Raw genomic sequence first — 20,789 nt, forward strand, 5'->3', positions numbered from 1 at the left:
AATCACTAATAATGGATCAAATACAAATTTGTACAGCCAAATATTCTGTGTGATCCTGTTCCCATGTGGTGTTTTCCCCCTTATGCTGCTCATCAGCTTTCAAAGACACCGAGATGGGTGAAAAGGAATTCACATCTCAGTGGGGAACTGAACCCACTGCAGCAACCTTGGCAACACTGGGTTCTGGTCACACACACCAAACCCACCCCAAGAGCTCTGGCAGCCCTCTGAAAATAAAGGGCTCCCATCAAGTCCCCCCAACCCCTTTTTTGTTACCCAAAAAATAAAAGGAAAGAGGAGCAGTGCTCTTCCAGAACCACGGCACCTTGTGCCCTCTCAAACAAACAGAGACAACAGTGCATTTCAACTTTATTAGAAAAGAAACCCAAAAGTTTATACAAAGCTCTGCATTTTACAGAAAACCAACCCCCCAAACACAAAGAAACCCGACATTGCAAGCTGAATGCAGTTTCTGTTTTCATGTACAGACATATATATATGTACATACACATATATATATGTGTGTGGGAGCACGCAGTGTATATATAGTGTGTGACGTCTTTTTTTTTCCATGGTTTGCATTCATTATTTTACAAAGTTAACATTCAGTAGAAAAAAAAAAAAGGATTTTTGTTACCATTATTTTCTCATATAAATAACTGTGAGCAGTCCCTCTGCAGATAGATAAAAAACACCTTTTCGTGTCATTCTGTAAAAAACAGACATTACTGAAATGGTACTGAAATCTTTCAAGTTTTTTTTTTTTTTCAATACCACCATAAAAATATCATCTAGCCCCCAATTCAAAATGCTTGTCCAAGGCATTAGAAGAGAAAGGACTGTAAGACAATTCTGGAAAGATCAGTTCTTTAAGCCAACATTCAGGTAGATAAATTTTGCTGGACCTCATACATTGGTGTGAAATGAGCACAAACAGGAGACCACCCTCCTCTCTGTCTGCCTGGAAAAGCTGGTTCTTTTGTCTATTTGAAAGAGTCAAATTCCAACCAAGCCCCCAGCAGTGTGAAGGAGCTGACAGACCCTCAGCTCACCCTCCTTGCCCCATGACAAAGCCACAGATTTTCTTGATGCAAATAAAATCTCTACCAGCTCAGCAAATTTTTCCTACTCCATTCACCTTAGAAGGAGCTGTTGGATTAATCATGGCATGGTTAGACAGACATCAGGTTGCTGAATTACTGGGAGAAAAACTTAGCTAGAGGGGGAAAATACAAGACAACTAAAAGGAGGAAAACACTAAAGGAAAGAGCTACTGGAGCAACTCCCAAGGCTCTGGTTTGGAGAAGCAGGAACAGTAGAGAGAGAAGAACTGCAGCTCAAAACATCCTTGTGTCTACTGAAGTTCCTGGTGACAGTGTGATCCAGGTTTACCAAGTGCCTGGTAAACAACCAATCATTCTTTCTGTCAAGCACCATGATGGGGAGAATGGCCAAGAGTCTGAAGGCAATACAAGTGGCTGTGGTGATAACAAAGGGAATGAAAGTGAAGAACACAATGATGCCAATTAAATGGAGAGTAATGCCAATGAAGATGTTTCAACTTCCAGAGATGCTGGCAACGAGAAGAATGGTTATGTGGTTGGTGTTGATGATGGCCAGAATTCATTCATATGTCCATGTAGTCATCATCTTCATCAGTATCACTTTCCAGTGAGGACTCCTGGCTTGAGGTCTCTAAGATTTCCAAAGCTGGCTGACAAAGGCTCTCCTTCTTTACATTCGCTGCAGACTGAGCAGACAAAATAGCAGACTGATCCCAAAAAGAGAGAGAGAGAATATATTGCTAAATAGTCAGGATAAACCCATGAGCACAGGGACAAAAGCCCACTGGTTGCTATTCCTTCACATTCAATAACTGCCTTGTGCTGATAAAAGATGCCATCCTAATGTAAAACCACATAACATTTACAGTAGGCTTCCCCACAGTTAAAGTTCTGGCAGCTTCCACTCATCTAAGAACTGCAATGGGTCACTCAGCCATTTCTGTCATTTTTTCCAAATCCCTCAGAAAAGGGATAGGGACTAGAATAGCTCTCATTTCACCCACAGCAAGTATTTCACCAGTCCTTTAAGAACTGGCTCCTGCTGCTAAGAGCTAGCACCTCCTTCCACTACTTATCTACCTCTGGTTATGAACTGGGGACATGAACTGTTGCTTCTTTCATACAAGTATTTTATTGAGGGGAGAATGAAGATAAAAACAATAATCTAAAAAATTACTGTTTCCCTTTTATTACCTTTAATTTTTGCTTGGTCTCTTCTGAAATGCTGCCCTTTGGAGAAAGGAGGGTGGGAGTGGGTGGAGTGACAGTGATCTCAGGTGGAAATTTGGTGACAGATGAAGGTATGAAAAGCTTTGGCATGTTGGGCAGAATGCGAGTTTTTACTCGGGTGCCATCTGTCTTGTTCTGCTGACTTCCCAAAGTCTGTGAACTGGAGCTGAGTTCAGGCTTGGAACTGGAGGCTAAACACAAAACAGCAAGGAAAAAATATGTTAGGAAGTTATCTAGGATTTCAGATGTCAAAGAAGAGGGTGGAGTTCATTGTTAGATGTAAGGCTGGCTCAAAAGGCCTTTCTTCAAGCCTTGCAATAACCAAAGCTTAGAACCAGAAACAAGATTGTATAATGACAACTGGAAACCAACAGTGATTAAAAATATCTTACTGGGTGTCAGAAACTCAACCTGCCCAAGCACAACAATGGCAGTGCAGCACTGGCCATCTACATCTACTGCAAACAGCATCTGCCCATTGGGTCAGATGCAAGCATCTCCTGTCTCTCCATCCTGCAATGCAACAACAAAGTTCTCCAGCTTTACTTGGTCTTCATTTCCTCCACCACAGCATTGTCTCTTCAATTACTGAGAGAGCAACTCCTCAGCAATTAGAGAAGAATCTATGGTGACACTTGTCAGAATTCCCCCATTACATCCTGCCATGATCCTGCCTCCTTGGTGTGCTCATGGCACTGGTTCCCACTCTGGTGAGCACCATTCCCACATCCCTCCCAGTGCCTCAGCTTGGGGTGTCTACAGTGAAACCTTTCTGAGTGTTTATTGAGTACATCTCACAAGGATCCAGCCCTTCCCCAGGCACTATCACACTACAAAATTATCTAAACACAACAATAACCAGGAGATGACAATGCTGCAATGTTAAAAAGTGAGTGTTTGTTAAAAGAGATTTCCTCCTAATAATGCTGCTTCACATGGAGTCCAAATTACTTTTTAGAAATGATATAAACGGAAACACCAGAGCCTTTCTCAGTCTGGTAATAATGACAGGTGTTCATATACATTTTTGCAGATTCAGTATTGTCACATCCATCTCTGGCAGATACTGGGAATGGACATGGCCACTTACACACAGCAAAACAAAATACCAGTTTCTGAATGCTAGCCTAGAAACAGGCAGCAGCAGAGCAAACTACTAAGGGATGTAAAATTAAATTGCATGTTCTCAACAGCACACAGGAATGTAAGAGCTGCCACAGCAGATGAGGCATGGCTTTCCATCAAGGTCAGTGACCCATCTCCATGGGCAGCCAATCCTTCCAGACAGTAATCAGACACAGGATAATCTGCTCTCACAAATAAGGAAAAACAAGATACCCCAAACATGAAAATCTAGATTATGCTTGCCTGAAACACCAGGTTTTACATTTTTTTCAATTAAAACACCAACAACTTCTCTTGGGAAGAGGGCAGAGGAGGGATAGAACACACTAACTGCTGTAATGCTGGTTTTTATGTTTATTTAGACTGAGTCAGTTTTGTGAAAAACCATTTCCTTCTGCTAAATATCCCAGTAGTGCAATCCAAGCTGTTATCATACTGCCCCATGTAAGACTGCAATTAAAAGAAAAATTCTGCTTTAAAGGATGCACAAACTACAATGCATGAAAGCTGGTACTGGAGGTTTTTTATCTGGCTTTGCTGCCATGGTATTTAGCATGCCAGCCATGCAGGAGCCAGAATCCCCACCAAGGGATGGGAGGGCTGCTGCCCAGGGAGCTCAGGCACTGCCAGAATGCATCAAACTGCAGCACCTGACAGGCAGGGAAACTGAGGCATGCCAACCAAGCTGTCAGTGCCTGCAGAGGATGCACAGCTCACCACCCCATTTCAGAACAGCCTGAGGCACAGGAAGCTCCTACCTGGGGTACAAACATGTCCTGAATTTGTGCTGGGCACGGGCTCCACGTGCCAGCACACAGGCTCTGGCGGTGGCGCGACCGTTGCCATTTTCATCTGCTGACAAAGCCGGGACTCCTGCTGCTGGAATCCAAGCCCCTCCAAAGGCACTTCAAGCTCTTCTTCCTCTTTAGTAATGAAATATAATTCACAGATTAAGAGACATCCTGATCTCCCTCCTAAGCCTCAATCCTTTTGCTGTCTAACCAACAGGTAGAAAAATCCTTTTAACCCTTGCTCTGTTTCTAAACCATAACATGACTGAGTGAAATTAAATATTGGCAAGTTAAGATGGCAAAAGCAACATTTTCATATTAGTGCCATCAATTTAAATTCTTAAAAAAAGGTAAATGTCATTTAAAAAACAAAGGAAAAAGTGTTGAGGTTGACATTTTGTCATCTCTGCACATCTGCAGAAACACAGAGAGCTGAGCATGAGCTGAGCTGAGCTTCCTTTGGAGCTGTGAGGGCTGGGAGGAAGAGCTGCCACGTGCAGAGCAAAATCCAGCACCATCAATGGGGCCCTCTCTGATGTCCAGCCACAGGTACCTGCCACACTGAGCACAGCCCAGTGCCAAGGAACACCCATGACTGTGAACATCCACTACCAGGGCCAAATCCATTTCTCATGAAACCAAAATCAAGTGATCCTGAATGCCCACTCTTCACTGATACATCCACTGTACCTCTATAAATAGATCAGCCTAAAATCCCCACATTCTGCTATTCTAGAACCTGGGATGTTTGTAACTCAGAATCCATGTGTGTGTGCAGCTTTGTTATTATTTACCAGCTGTAGCTGCTTTAAAGGAGTGCAGTGTAAAACCAGCACTGACACACTGGGCTGCATGCTGTACAAAGCAGGAATCATTTTCACTGAACTGAGACCTGCCAGTGCCCTTGCGGGGCAGGGCAGTGACCATTTCAAGGCTATGGACACAAAACAAGCTCTGATTCTCTCTTAAAAATAAAGACACTCCTTAAAAAAACCAAAGGGCTGCCTAGTCTAATTTGAGTCACCTCCTATTTCCACAGGCTAAGGCTGCACAGACAGCTTTCATGGACCAGCACAAGCAGGGGACAGTCACAGTCTCACTTGCTCTAAAATTCTTTGTATGGCAATGCTCTAAATTAATTTGGGATTTTGACCATGCAATGGCTTAAAAAGGAACACATATTTTAACTTTTCTTCATTGGAAAACTGCTCCCACCCCCTCAAGTGTTGAAAACACTTCTCCATCTCCACCAATATAGAGAAGATCTCGGAATTTACCATGGTAATATTCTCCTGTACAAGAGTTCCCCTTGCAGAAACTGCTTCAGAAAACATCACAGCTTAACAGTCTGATCTACTCAGTTTGAAAGATGCAACTTTTTAAAAGATTATAATTTCTATGGTTCTTGAATAACTTGTATGAAAAAAGCTCAGGAAAGCAGGCTGCTCTTTCATCCACTAATTTTCATAGGTAAAGAAAAAGCCCCATCATCTAGACTTGCAGCTGAAAGGTCACATAACCCTTAAGATAAATGAGATTGCTTGTAGAGAAGTGTCCAATAGCTCCCAAAAAGGAAAGGTCACCCACTACAGTTCAGTTCACAGGCAGCTCCTGTTCTGAGATGTTCCACTCACTACCCAGCACAAAATGGAACAGCCTAATGCAGATGAATGTGCTTCTCATTCTCAGCACTCTCCTGCACATTTCTCTCTGGGTACTTCAGAATACAGCACTGGAAGTAGGAAAATAATACTTGCATCTGTACATGTATTAATAGACCAAATCAGCTGAGAACAACATAGAAGGAAGGGCTTAGCTGTAGGGAGCTCGAGTAGGAAAATCCCAAAGCATTGTTTCCCTTCTGAAGAAGCAGAGGACAGCTGAAGGATCCCTGGGTCTGCCTGCCCTTTCCAGCAGCACACAGGGTTTAACCCCATGCTGCCAAAGGAGCAGCCCCAGGCCAGCACACCCACATCCCATCCCATCCCATGGATCCCATCCCATGGATCCCATCCCATGGATACCATCCCATCCCTGGTGCTGACCACAGGCTGCAGTCTGAACCCAGAGCACTCCCACACTGACATGGCCACAACATCATCTGAAGAAAAGCAGGATGAAAATGATGATGATTTCAGATTACTCCACAAGACTCAACTCATTCTTAACTTACTCCAGCCCTCCAGAATCACCATCTTAAGTAGGGTAAGTACCAAGAGAATCTTTCTTATGCACTTATTAACCCAGAATACAAACTAGTAATTAACTTAGCAGGTACAAAAATACACAAATAAATTGCAAATCCTACAGGCTCAACTATACTGCTAACTGAGAGCAGTTTTCTATTACTCTACTGCTTAACTACATTAGGGACTTATTAGTTCACAATACAGAGTGAGAGCTCTGATTTGCATTATTATTTAATGACAAAACTCTACTTCTTATGCTGATTTCAATATTTGTTTGATTATGAGATATATCATTGCTTAAACTGATTTGCTGTACTTTATTTTAACTAAATTATGGCCCACTGACAAAAGCTCTTTTGAGCAGCCTGATTCTAGGAAGATGCTACTAGACTGGTATCAGTCTGTGCTCTCTCAAGAGCCATCAGCATCCTCATACACATCTCCATCTTCCAGAATATATTTTTCAAGTTTTGAAGATGCAGTACTACAGTGCAGCAAAATTAGATTTAAATTTGAATAAAATATATGACAGCAATTTTTAATGTAGAAGTGAATAGAAATGAAAGGGCAGGAGTCCAGCACGCTGTGCATTTCTATCACTGCACTTCTGGAAACAATATTTGTTAATATTCTATTAGAATGTGCCTCTCAGTACAATAGAAATCAAGAAGCACTGTTAATCAATCCCTTGCTGTCAGAGATGTTCAATACAGTCACAGAATTCTATTTCCTGGCTGGGTCATACACTTTATTCTTTCAGGACCGTGCAATTTTAGGTTTTTTATTTAAATAGAAACAATGCCATTCAAGTGACCAAGTTAAAAATAAAGTTGATAAACAAAATATTTCTTAGACTTCTTGAAAATAGCAAGAATTGTTTTTTCCAGTGTACACATCATAATTTATACTTTAATATATTGCATAGATATTTGTTCTTTTCATTACAGAAAAAAAGGTCAAAACAAGGAAGGACAATCAAGAATATACAGCTGGATCTCCTCATTATTTGTCTAAACCAGATTTCTGAAGAGAATATTTTAACATTTGTTTTGAGGAAGATGCTGTTAAAGCCCTGAACATAATGTCCTAGTTCTTCTAATAAAAACTTTCCCCAGGGAGGTAAAGACTCCACTAACTCGTGAGCCACAATATTCTGCCCAAGTGTGAGAACACCAGGATATAAGTGCAGCACATTCTGAAGGTGTTCAGAAGCTCAGATTTAATATCAGTTAATAAATCTTTTAGTATTACCCTGTACTTGTACTGTCTTGGCAGGTTTTCAAACATTAGCTCTACAAACCCAGTTTAAAATCAAACCAGTTTCTGAAGATATAATATGCAAGAGCCACTTGTCCCCAGGTGAGGATGGGGCAGGTGCTGCACTCTGGAGACCCATTTAGCACTCTCACAACACAAGACACAGAAATTAAGCACACAGAGAAAAGCACAGATTTGCAATGCACGTCACTATTGATACTGAAAAGTTCCTCTCCAATCGAGCTGCATTACCAGAATTTTTTTTTTTAGCCTTCCCTTTCCCAACAACTGCCTAAATCCATACAAAATAGTACACGACACAGAAAGAGGGACATCATACCTTTCAACATCTCCCTGCTTTAGTGAGGAAGAAACAATTCAGTGCAACAACCTACTCCAGCTTTCCTCTCCAACCTCTTCCCACTTGTTGCCAGGGTAACCAGTGTTTGCAGATGCCTATAGCGGGCGCCTGGGTTCATGACTTCATCACAGTTAATATCCTCTCGCAGCTCCTCGGCACAGAATGCACACATGCATTCATCCACACACTATCAACACACTGATTACACAACCCTGCAACTGCTCCTGTACCCACACCGCTCGCTCTGCTATTCTGCTGCACAGAAAAAGCCAAAATAACGCCGGCAAAAATAATCCCTTGGCAATTTGAAGATGTGGGGAAAGTTTAAAAGCAGGGCTAGTGTAAGCAGCAAGCAGCTGCTCTGGTCCCTCTGCACTGAACACTCACTGATTTGGCTGCATCGTGCTATCAGGTATGAGGCATTAATATTGGTGTTATAAAACATCTTGTGTGGAGTTTAAAAAAATTCTTTAGTCATGCACTAAACCTCTAACATTACAACTGGAAGACAAGCCCAGAAAATGTGACCGGCACCTGGGAAAAACATTTTCCAGTTTCTAACAGAAGCAGTTTGAAGTATTACAGCATAGAATATAGGCAACACAGAGTGCATGCACAAAGCATCATTTCATTATGGGAAAGAAGAAGGAGCTGAGCTTTGAACTCCAGGACAAAATATGAACATCATTTAAAAAAAAAATACAAGGAGAAGTGAACAGACAACAACCTAAAGTGCTTAAATAAAGCACTTAAAAAGGAATACATATTTTTATATAGATTTTTATATATTTTATAATACATATTTTTATGTATTCCTTTTAATGCACTTGCACCACTTGCCTTTATCCCTCTGCAAAACCCCTTCCCCAGCAGTTCTGTGTCAAGACAAAAAACTGAAAATCAGTAGGATTTAGCTGGTTTGTACTACCTTGCCTTCCAGCTGCTTCAAAAGAGTAAGGATTGAATTCTGTGTGCCTCCAGACCCCAGGGAACACTTCTCTTCCCAGTCCCAGTAACAACTGGTTTACTCTGCACTGGTGGCCACCCACAGCACACAAACTGTTCCCAACCCATTTGCTGTACAAGGCAGGGAATATTTGATTTTTTTTCCACCCGATGGAAACACATCTGATCCTTTGCTCCCTGACATAGTGGAGGAAGTATCTTACCACATTTCCAAGGAATAACACTAATGTGAAAACAATTCACTTTCTCTGTTCCATCTGCCTTGCTCTCCAGTGTGCTGGGAATTAATACAGCTTTTTTCCCCACATAGCAGTTGCAAAGGCCATGGAAAGCCTGAATTTGAAGGAGCTCAGAGTTTCCTTACGAGCTGTGCTACTAAGTCAGCAGAAAGACTGCTCTGGATCAGGGGTTGGCTCAGCTGAGCAGAGTGGAAATGCACAAACACAGAAACAACAGAGCCTTCAGCCATGAGGTAGCACAGCCCAGCAGCCAGCCAGGCTGCCTCGCTCATCACAGCATGTGCCAGGTACCCTTGGTAGCCTTGCTTGTTCTAAATTCATTCCAAATATCCTGCTATTAAATTTATTTCTAAGAAAGCACTGCCAAGTACCTTTAGTGCATATAGCTGTAGAAAGAAAGTATTTGACTTGAAATGCCAAATGCAGGAAATTACATTCAAAGCTGACACACAAAGTCGTATGTTAAAAATTAAGCATTGGAGTAATTTTGGAGGCAAAAAGCTGCAGAACACAAGTTCTACTGGCCCTGAAAGAAAAGGAATTCAAGCAGTCTGGTGAACAGAAGTTTGCAGTGCAATAGCACAGCACAGTGCTATATTTATCACTGGGTCCTGAGCAGGGAGAGTGTACTGTACAGTCTAATGAGACATACCCCAAAACTCTTCCTAATGCTGAGCTCAGCTGTCACAGACCATTAACAGACTAACATTTAAAATGGGTGGCTGCTTTGAAAGTGCTTCCTGGAAATTGTCCCTGGCCCATGCTAACTCCCAGATCCCTCTGACAGCCCTGCTGGGGCCAGTGTGACAGCAGAGACAGCAGAATTAATTCCTGTGTCCAAAACCATTTCCTGCCCCCACCAGCTGCCCTAGAGGTGCAGAAACCTGGCATGCAGGTAGGTAAAGAAAAACCCTGAAGTTCAATCCTTTCTCTTTTTTTTTTTTAACAAAACTTCAATTTAAAAGAGCAAACAATGGGCCTGGATCAAAAAGACAACAATTTGATATTCAACTACATGAACATTTAAATGGCTTTATCAAAACACAGCTAATTGATATTTGTTTAATATCTGGCTCAGCAAGGACACATCATCTGGAGAGCATCACAGCAGCACCTGTGGACAGGAGCAGTCATTTGCAGTCTCCTGCTTCTGGAATTTCTCTGTGAGTTGCCTAACAAAAGCTGTAAGAGCTTCCCCTTAGCATCAGGATTTCACCCTCCTCTGCCCTGACAGCCAGCTAAGCACAAGGAAATTAGCAAAAGCAGCTGGCAGAAAAATCTCTCAAGTGAATGTAATGACATCCCACAATTTTCTAAGTACTTTGTAAGCAACACAATACCTGTGCAGAGGACTTATAACTACATCTCTCTTCAGTCTGCCTTTGTGCAGGAATATATGTAAATTTTATGCTGCTGACAGCAATCTAAAACTAGTGAAACTGAACCATATTGCAACCATAAAGCATTGCTACCATGCTGCTTTACAAAAATCTCCAAAAATGTGTTTCAGTAGAGCAAGACATCCACAGGGCAATGGCTCTTCAGGATTTTCAGGGAGATTTAAAAGTGCACAGGGCTAGAGAGGCTCCTGGAGCACAGACTTGCCCTGAGTGCTAAACCCTTCAAACCATCACCTCACCAGCCTCTGCCCTATTTGTTCTTACTGATCTAACAGGTACATAAAATTATGACAGTTTTAATGTCAAAAGATTTTCTGCACTACACTGGATTGAGTAAATAAAACTTCAGGAATCTGAAGTGTAGATATCAGAAACAGACATTAAGTGTACTGAAAATTTCTTGTGCAATGAGTTTGTTTCGACGGGAGGTAAATCAGCACCATTTCCAAAGGGAAGAGGAAGAGCCATCACTGACTGGTACTGTCTGAGCACTGCAAAAAGGAATTAAGAAGTCATTCACAAACAGGAAACCCCTGCTGGCATTCAGCAGTCAAGTTGTTTTCAGAGTGCACCCATTGTGAAAAATAAAAAGCTTCACAAAAAGCATGGATGAGACAAGGGGAAGTGAGAATAGCAGAGCCAGGGAGGCTGAAGCAGCAAGAGATCACAGAGTGCTGCAGAGCTCACTGGGGAAGCCTGGCTGATCCCCACTGGTGACTTCAGGCACTCACAGGTGGGCAGGAGCTTCTACCCCAGCATTTAAAGATGTTTTAAAGCCCAGGAGAAATCCAGCCTTGGGAACTGAGGAAGAGAGCTGTCAAAAGCCAGAATAAGTCAACAAATCAACACTCTCCTCAAGAAACTGAGGAGAAAGTAGTGAAAGTGAGATGCACACAAGTGCCACAAGAAACAGAGTAGAAGAACACATGCATTGAAGAGAGAAGCTCCTTGCCAGGTAACTGCCATCTGAAGGGAGCTCACATGAGGCCACAGGTCCCTGGTCTGCTTAACTTTTTTCTGTTTAATCTTTTTTTGAGTCATTTGTTGAGAAAACTCTGTGCTCTACAGCACAGTTTTGAATTCAACAGAAAAAACAAGGTAAAACACTGACTGCAATTAAGAGGGTTGAATGTTACTACTTACAGTCACTTAAAAAGTACCTGAAAACTTGAATTGAAATGCATAGTTAGAATAAGAAATGGACAACAGGGCCAAATACTTTTGTGTAAGAGGAAAAGTTGTCAAAACACTGAACTACAGCCTCCTAAAATCTGTGTTTGTCTTTGGAAATCCATGACAAGCAAACTCAGGAGCCACTGAGACCAGTATGAGGTTAAGCTCAACTTCTGATGGCAAAGTACAATCTCCATTATTTCACCCAGGAACAGCAATTACTTCACCATTATTTCACCCAGGAACAGGAATTATTCCACCATTATTTCACCCAGGAACAGGAATTACTTCACCATTATTTCACCCAGGAACAGGAATCATTTCACCATTATTTCACCCAGGAACAGGAATTATTCCACCATTATTTCACCCAGGAACAGGAATTGTGGGTGTCCACTGATGTTTGGTATCCAGAAACTGCAAGGAATCGAGGTGGGCCCTTGTGCCATGCAATGTTTTAATAAAAGAGATGCTGCCAGTGCAAAATGATGGTCTACATTCTCTGTAGTGAGGCCTTAGGAAAACCTTCAGTCTCCTCAGGCTCTGAGAACTTAAAGTCATGTATCAGTTGCTAAAATAAATTAAGTTGCAGACTTCAGGGAAAAGATGCTCCTGACGCCTCAAAGCTCTCCTGTGACTCCAGCACCCAGTTATCCTACAGGGTGAAATGTCACATTCCAACACTGCTGAGTGTTATTGAATTCTTAGGATTTCCCACTTCAAATCCCTCTTTACTTGGAACATTTGCCTTTCAAGGATTCTGCAGCTGCCTGCACACACTCAAACAATTTAACTTCATTGCTCTGTGTGCAATAATCTGCTCATCTTTCCACACAACTGTCCTCACTTGTATTTATTTCTTGTGCTTCTGAAACTCTCAAAGTTCTACAGGCTGAGCTATATTTACACCTCTACTTCCCCTATTGTGCCCATTTCACAAACATGTGAAATTACAGTAGGATATTCCCATGGCTTGTGGAGTGCCACTTCCCTGCACAACACAAAGAATTGTCTTCCCCAGCTTTGAATTTCTAACTTTGGACAGCTTTATCATGACCTTGCTTTTATATTGAACTGCTCAGGCCTTAAATGGACAAAAAATTAATAGTGGGGAGTCTTCTACTTGGATTTTATATTCCAACTTGGCAAATAACTAGTTTTAAGCAAAACACAGAACTTTAAATAATTCCAGGTATAAAAATCTTCTCTTACTATCAGAACTCAAATGTAAATGTCTTCCTGCTCATTCCTCATAAAAATCATTATTGCAATAAGGACAGCCAAGAAGAAAATGTCAGGATTTTTCAGCAATTTAGAGCCATGTAATACTGGAAGAGTGTGACAGGCTGGAGAGAATTTACCTTAATTGTCCTATTTTAGCTTCCCCAGAGAAATGTTAGGCAGGCTCAGAGTCCCAAGCACATTTTTACCCAAATGTAGGAAGGTTTTGCTGAAACTGCCACCATCACCCCTCTGCTGCTGGACTCCATCTTGCTGTGCTCTGCACCTTCAGTCATAAACCAGAGAAAACCTCAGGAAAACATTTACAAAACAAAATTTACATCAGAAATGAGTGGCACAGCATCAACAATGCTTGGAAAAACAACTCCTTTTCCTGGGTGAAATCAGAGAAAATGAGAGCAGCTAATACTCTCTGATGTGTAATACTTCCACACGAATAAGTAGGTGCAGGTAGAGGTTATGAGACAACAAAGTTGGAAACAGTTTACTCTAAAAATGGGAGGAGTTTTTACCCAAGCAGAACTAAAGGAAGGCAGATGAAAAAGGGTTGTAACAGAATTATAACCAATTCTTTTTAGAGAAGGTGGATGCAAAGGTAGGAGAATTAAAAAGAAAAGAGGAAGAGAGGCCACAGCAGTAATTGGTGTCTCTCTCAGCTAGAGAAATGACCTGTCAGGTAGGGCTGAGAGCCAGATACAACTCAGGCATTCAGCACTGAGCTTTGCGGAGAGATCCTCTTGATGTTCAGTTTCAGGGGTGTAATTCTGGCAGCTAGCCCTTCCATCTCCCTCAACCAAAATGATGTATAGAAAGCATCAAAGGAGAATGAACAATATCTAACTCTACAACCTCAACAAAGCCCAGAAAGTCAAAAGATTACAATAAATGTTCCAATCACTGCAACGTGGCCTGGGGAGTTGCAGAGAGGAAGGCACATCAGAAATGCTCCTGAGCTCTGTTTGAAAGCCAGAAGAATGCCTGAGTTCTTATCAGCATTGTCATTCCTACACCAGGCTCCTTAGCAAGCCCATAACAGCTTCACAGAGGATTCAGTTTTTCCTCCCCTGTTGTCTAGGCACAAACTCAAATTCCTCCCTGCTGAGCAAGCCAGACAAGACATCTTATGACACCAGGCAACTCCATTCTTTTGCTTCCCAAGGAAAGTAACAAATGCAATTTACACAGAGACTGAGCCATTCCTTCCTCATCACTCCCCTTTTCTCTCTTCCCTTCCTAAGGCAATCTCTCCCTGGAACTGTAGAAAAGGAAAATTAGACAATACAGCTGCTGATACTAGATGTTAAATTTCAGTTTTGTTCTGTGCTCAGAGATTAGCAAATTGGGAAAACCTATTTCTCCCTAACTTGCTCTTCACTGCTGATGAATTCAGACTGTGCATTCCAATAACAAGGCTGATTACATAAGGAAAGAAATGACATACCAGGAGTATAAAGACAAAACTTTACAAAGTCACAACTCCAAACTAAGAAACCATCCTGTCTCACAGATCTGGACACTATATCCACTGATTCTTCATGCATCATTTTCCACAATACCTGTTCTCTATGTGGTTCATTCATAACTTTATCTGGGCTCCCCTGACTTGTCTAAGGCATTTTGTGAGTAGTGCTGGGCCCAGCCTTGTAAACAGATGGAGTGAGCACAGGCAGCAGCAGATGCTTTTTCAGACAGTGCTTCTGCTAAAGCTGCAACAAAGCACAGCCCATGGCAGGTGCTGTGCCACCTTAACGTGCACAGTGTCCCACAAATATTGCCATCCACCTCTCTGGGCAAGTCTGAAACTGGGTCTGATCTCACTTCACTCCCCAAAGTGGATCAGTATTGCCCAGCACAGAGACTTTTTGTCTGCTAACAAGCCAGCCTGCCATGACAGCACTAAAGCAAATGACAGCATTCTCATCTATTCTTTCCTCATCTAGAAAACTGTATAGGACCAATTACATAATACAGTCACCAACAAAGCACACAATCATGCTATGGAATAAATAACATTTGTTTGGCTTCTTCAATCCTTTCCTGTGCTCTAACCTGGCACATAACCACACCAGGGCTATAAATAACATATTCCAACATTCTGGTCCTGTCAGATGCTTCTTTTCTGCAATGTGAAACATAATAGTGATGATAAGCTAACTTTCCATGCAGAATCTTGTTCATCAGTGTTATGTATCTCCACACTCACATATGCTGGGCAGTGAGAGCTGCACAGCTAATTATGTTCATCAAGCACTTCTAAGACAGATTTAGGCTGCTCACCAGTTCATTTTAATTGTAATCACTTAAAAAAAAAAATCTTTTTAAATATTAGAAGAAATGGAGCCTCAACTCATTGAGGAAAGCAAAATAATTTTCATTTGAATGCTGCTAGAGGCTTCAATTCTCTAAGAGAGATGACTATTTTCTGGCTGCTATTTCATGATTTCACATACAAATTACATAGAGTGGTCACTCTTTTAATCTACCCCATAAATTAATGTATTGATTATACAGATTCACTCCAGGACCAAGACACAAACCTGTCTTGGTTTTTGAGCATGGTGTAGCAATGAGAAAAGGGGACAGAACCAGAGCTCAGGCACTAGCTCAGCGTGTGGAATGTGATCAGAGGGGGCCAGCAGGAGCTCCCTGGCTCAGACTTACCAGGAGCAGCAGCATCCCCCATGCTGGGGGCAGCCTCTGTGCCCGGGCCCCGGGGCTGCTCCGGCTCCCGCTGCGGCTCCGGCGCGGGCGGCACCGAGCACGCCGAGGACGAGGAGGATGAAGAGGAAGAGGCTGGCTTGGGTTTGGAGTGCAGCTCGGTCAGTCTCAGGAGGTTTTCAGGAGTCACAGTGTCTGGATTCACTGGGGTGGGATGCAGTGTGGCTGGGGCTACTGGGAAGAAGCTGTCCCGGGTGTCCTTCGGGTGCTTTGGGGTTGTGGGCGCTTCTCCTGTGGCCTGCACGGAAAAGGGGCAGCAGTGAGAAAAACCCTGCAGGGCACTGACTGTGCCACCTGCAAGCAGCTCATTTCATGGACAGAAAACACTCACTTTAAAGTGAATATAATAGAACAATGACTCAATCACTATTCTAAAGAAGTCTTTTCTCCTTTATGGATTATTTTTCTGTTCTTTATGGTCTGTTTATCAAACTAGCACTTGAACACTTATTCACATTTACAAAGTTTAATTTAACACATCCCTCACAACGTAACATGCTTCCCTGAACTCTGTAATTAAGCACGAGTTACAATCTCCTGTAAACAGAAACATATTTCTTTCATTTAAAAATACATTGACAAGTGCTTGACCTGAAAAAACAGATCTGCACTGCTTTAAGAGACTTTGCAAATTATCACAAGAAATAATTCTTAGTGAATGATGTGAGAAGAAATGGAGAAAATAGAAAAAGTATTAGCTTGTGAAATAAGAGATGAGCATAACTCCAAACCATGAATTCCTGACAAGTGCAGAACTGATAGCACTGAGGTCCAGCTGAAGCAGGCTCAGGGAGGCACCAGGAGCAGTGCTCCCCTCCAAAGCCATGCTAAAAATTGAATGCAGTGTCATTTATTATACAGACAGAAGGTAGAAGTGGGACATAAATTCACCAAAGAAGGGAATAAAAGCACCCATAAAATGACTATCTTCTCTGTAACTTTTATCAGTAATCAAATAAAGTATTCTTGCTTGTGAGGCCACAGAAAGCATTTATTTTACACTCTCTACACTCTCATTTAATGGAGATTTATTGGACCATAAAAAATGCAGTCAAATAGAATTCTCAGATGTTTAATTGTTTGCCTTATACCTCTAGCAAGAAAAAACCCCTCATTTTAACCATGGTGATAAGAGCAAGAATGTCTGTAACAGAAACAGGATTCAGCTGTCAAATGTAAAATCAAATTGGACCCTAATATCCTAGATGACCAAAGATTTATTACAAAGCCAGAAAAGTCAGTAGAATTTCACTGAGAGAAGAGAGAAGCTTTCAGGTGGAGAAAATGCATACTTAAAATTCAAAGGTAGAGAGCACACAAGTACATTTAAAAAAAATAATTGGCAGAATGTATTTTTGAAGTTCCTGAACTTGATTAATCAATCTCTAAAAAGCATACAATTAAAACCTGCCAGATTCTAGGTGTACACACACAAAAAAAAAGAACATAAAGCAGCTATATTCACAACAATTACCACACTGGGTCAAAAAAAGGTCTGTTCTGCCTCTGAAAGCAGCAAGTTTCTGGTGCTGAAAGCACCAGTTCCAAAACTAAAGGTCTCAACACACAAATGGGATCACACAAACCTGAGGGAAATGGAACTGCAGGAGCAAGCCTTAAGCTAGAAGTGAGATCACTTGAGGAAATGTTTTCAGCTGTGATTTAAGGGGAAAGCCCTTCACACCCCTGCACTTCATTAACTTGCATAATGGGTGATGTAGAACCTGACATTTCTGTGCTTGTATTGTATCCAGATTTTTTTCTGGAGAAACACAGGAAGGTACTACTTAGGTACATAGATGTTAAAAATGGATCTGCACCTCAGATCTCTACAAAAATGCACAGCTATTTGCAGAGCCAGAAAAAGGACATTTGGAAAGTAACTCAGCAGTATTTGGATGGTATTCAGATGAAAAATGATTGGAGAGAGTGGAGCCTATGGAATAATTGCTGCTGGAAGGGACCTCTGGAGGTCTCCAGCCCAACCTCGCAGTTCCATCAGCTCACTGGGGCCAGGGCCAGCCCAGCCCAGATATTGCCAAGGAGATTCCAGACCCTCTCCAGGCCCCTTTCTAGTGTTTTACCACTTTCCCAGTGAACATTTGTTTCCAATCATTTAATCCAAATTTCTCTTGCTGCAAGTTTAACTGGTGCCTCTTGTCTGGTTCCTTCCTTTCTGCTGAAAATCGCAATTCTATAACCTTATCCTCTCTTATTCTCCTCACCAGGATGAAGCATCCCAGCTCTTTTTCCAGAGAATACAAGGTTCTTCAGGATCATTTTATTTACAAAAAAATAATAAAGCTTAAAAAACATTTCATTTACAAAAAAATAATAAAAATACAAAAATAATAAAGAAACGTGATGTTTCTGATTCAGGAAAACCATGACTGAAAATTCCAATGTGTAGTCAAAAAGTGCAGCCTTAAACTAAAGAAAGCAACACCAGGATTATTGTGTTTATACTTTACAGGGAATTTTCCAGATGTGACCTGGTGAAGAGTTGTCTCAAGCTGCTGTAAACAGACAGGTTCTTTTCAATCCAATGAAACAAAGAGTTTGGGAGGAAAAACAAAAAAATCTTATGCTGATTTTGTTTTTGTTTTCAAAAGAGGGGATAGGAGTGGAAGAAAAAGGAGAAAGCTCTCTTTAAAATCAGAGCCAAGCACTAAAACCCCATTGTTGGTTACTGTGCACTGTGTAACTCACAGAGCCTTAAGAAAAGGGATTTAAACTGCTTTGTGTGTTTGTACTGCACTCAGGAGCTGCAGACCATCCAAAAGCTGGAGGCACAAAGCCCAGATGAGCAGCAGAGTGAGGCACAGGTTCTTTAAAAGATTTTGGGTTTAGTGTAGGGGCAAGAATCCCACACCTCTGATGAGCAGGTGATGCTGCTCACAACAGGCAGCTCAGGGAATGTCACCAACTCCACTGCTCAGCACTTATGGGGCCACATTTCATCATCCTGCAGATCTCCAGGAAAACAGGACCTAAAAACACCCAGCTGAGAAATAAACCCAGAAAAACTCACCACAGCAGTCCTGGATTTACCAGAAGCCTTTTGTTCATCTATTTGTACTGCTAAAGCACCAGTAGGGCACAATAAAGATTGTTTTCCACAGACAGACAGTAGGAAATGGAGAGGCAGTGACAAACCTTCACCAGTGTTTTATGTGGTTTCTCATCAGAAGATTATTTTTTAGTTTTTGCTTTGCTGTGGTACTAAGCCAAATCTCAGTCAGTTGTGACTCAGAACTTCTCCTTTTCCCCTCTCCAATCCACCTCACCACACTCAGTGCCTCTGTTACCACCACTATTACAGAGTGCCTTTAGTCACCAAGAAGAAAAGGATATTTTCTAACATTTAAAGTTACTTACAGAACATGTGAATATAACTGAATTAAGATAAAAACTCTTATCTGATTTCTCCCTGTCTTTCATTGTAATTACAGGTTCCTCTAGTCAAGACTGGACTTCCTTCTAGATTTTTTAAAAAACATGAGGTACTGAAGGGTTTGCAGCACTATTTTTGTATTGACTACCATATCAAAGTGGGTAGAAGAAATATTTAAGGCTTATTATTAATATCCAAATGAGGTGTCATGGATGATCCACTGCTTCCATAAAGAGCCCACTATCTTAATTCTCTTTAAAAAACCTAGCAAAAACTGTTTTCATTTTGAAGAATGTAAAAAGCTGAAATGTAAATGAGTAACTAGGATGGATGCCTGTGTGAATTGTGATTAATTCTGACTTTCTCTTTATTTGTTAGAACCTGGATTATTTCAGCACACTCCTCAAAGAGTTCATTCAGCCTCACAGAGGTGATGGACAAACCCTTCCCATGTTGAAAGCTGATGTAAAAACAAGTAAGGAAAATGCTGAAAATCCAGCACTGGGACAGCCTTTCACCAATAAAATTATCAGCAAAAGTGCAGAATTTTTTCACAGATGTTACTGGAAAAAATAGCTCCCTACAGTTTCCCAGAGAGGCACTTGAGCAGCAGCTAAAAGAAATCCAGCATTAAGATAAAACATGAGCAAAAATTTACTTTGCAGCCTGTGAAGTCATAAACCAGAGAACCTGACCAAGGCTCTGTTTTTACCATACTTGCTGTTTTTAAAAAGCACATTTTGAAACACAAAGAAATCCTCCAGCAACCTTCCCACTCCTGCTTTTGGGAGAGCTCACTGCTCTGTGGCTGTGGGAAAAATTAACAACCAAATGTTCCAGAAAGGGAAAGTGACAGCTTTCCCAATAAAAGTTTCCTAATGAAAGATGCTGGAACTGCAACTGTTACATAACATTTTCTTGTGATTTCTTTTTTTTTCAATTACTCCCATGCCTGAGTTTAGCACTCTAGTGGGACTGAAGTCAGAACCCACCTCACACAAAGGTGTTTATTTTTAAAAGGACACCAGAACATCCCCTGTCACACAGGAATATGCTGGCCACATTCCACAGTACTACCACCCCAATTCCTGCTCAATATTGTGTTTTAATTAAATTATGCCTGCCCATTCTTTTTTTTCCCCTCAATCTCTCTACAGCAGCATTTGAAATAAATAACATTTGGAAGTTTTCTTCTAGGTGCATCACAAATAGCAGTAATATCCATGATCAGGATTCTGAAGAGCCTTGTATTTCCCAAGACCACTTAATATACAGAAAATAACAAAGGTTTACACACATAAAATTGAACTTTAGCCTAATTAAACCCCCCCATTAACACAAATGCAAGCAGGGGCTCAATGTCCTGCAGCCATATTACAGCAACACTTCCATACACAAAAACATCATTATTGGACCAAGAGAGACCAGGTAGCAGGATGAAAACCATTAATATCCAAAGTAAAAGATAAAAAGTGTCTTTTCTTTCCTTCATGTTCACTTAATGATTGCTTTCTGCAGGAGACAGAAGGAGGAGAGCTGTTAATTATATCAAGAATACACCTCCAGGATAGAGTGAGAGGGGGATGCCATGGCAACTGGCAAATGCAACAGTGAGCAAAATGGTCACCCTTTGGTAGGAG

At 41.4% G+C, this 20,789-nt stretch overlaps 1 protein-coding gene across 1 annotated transcript in view; it reads right to left on the minus strand.

Annotated features, from left to right (window-relative positions):
• Positions 1-357: 357 nt before the first annotated feature.
• The window catches only part of CABIN1 (calcineurin binding protein 1), a 116,619-nt gene continuing 96,187 nt past the window's right edge, over positions 358-20,789 (minus strand). The window contains exons 35-38 of the mRNA XM_059485268.1: positions 15,699-15,993; positions 4,178-4,342; positions 2,259-2,485; positions 358-1,771 (exon numbers count right to left, since the gene is read on the minus strand). Coding sequence (XP_059341251.1) covers positions 1,628-1,771; positions 2,259-2,485; positions 4,178-4,342; positions 15,699-15,993 — 831 coding nt within the window. The 3' untranslated portion in view covers positions 358-1,627. The remainder of the gene's footprint in view (positions 1,772-2,258; positions 2,486-4,177; positions 4,343-15,698; positions 15,994-20,789) is intronic.

Source organism: Ammospiza nelsoni, chromosome 18, assembly GCF_027579445.1.
Source record: "Ammospiza nelsoni isolate bAmmNel1 chromosome 18, bAmmNel1.pri, whole genome shotgun sequence".
Taxonomy (NCBI): domain Eukaryota; kingdom Metazoa; phylum Chordata; class Aves; order Passeriformes; family Passerellidae; genus Ammospiza; species Ammospiza nelsoni.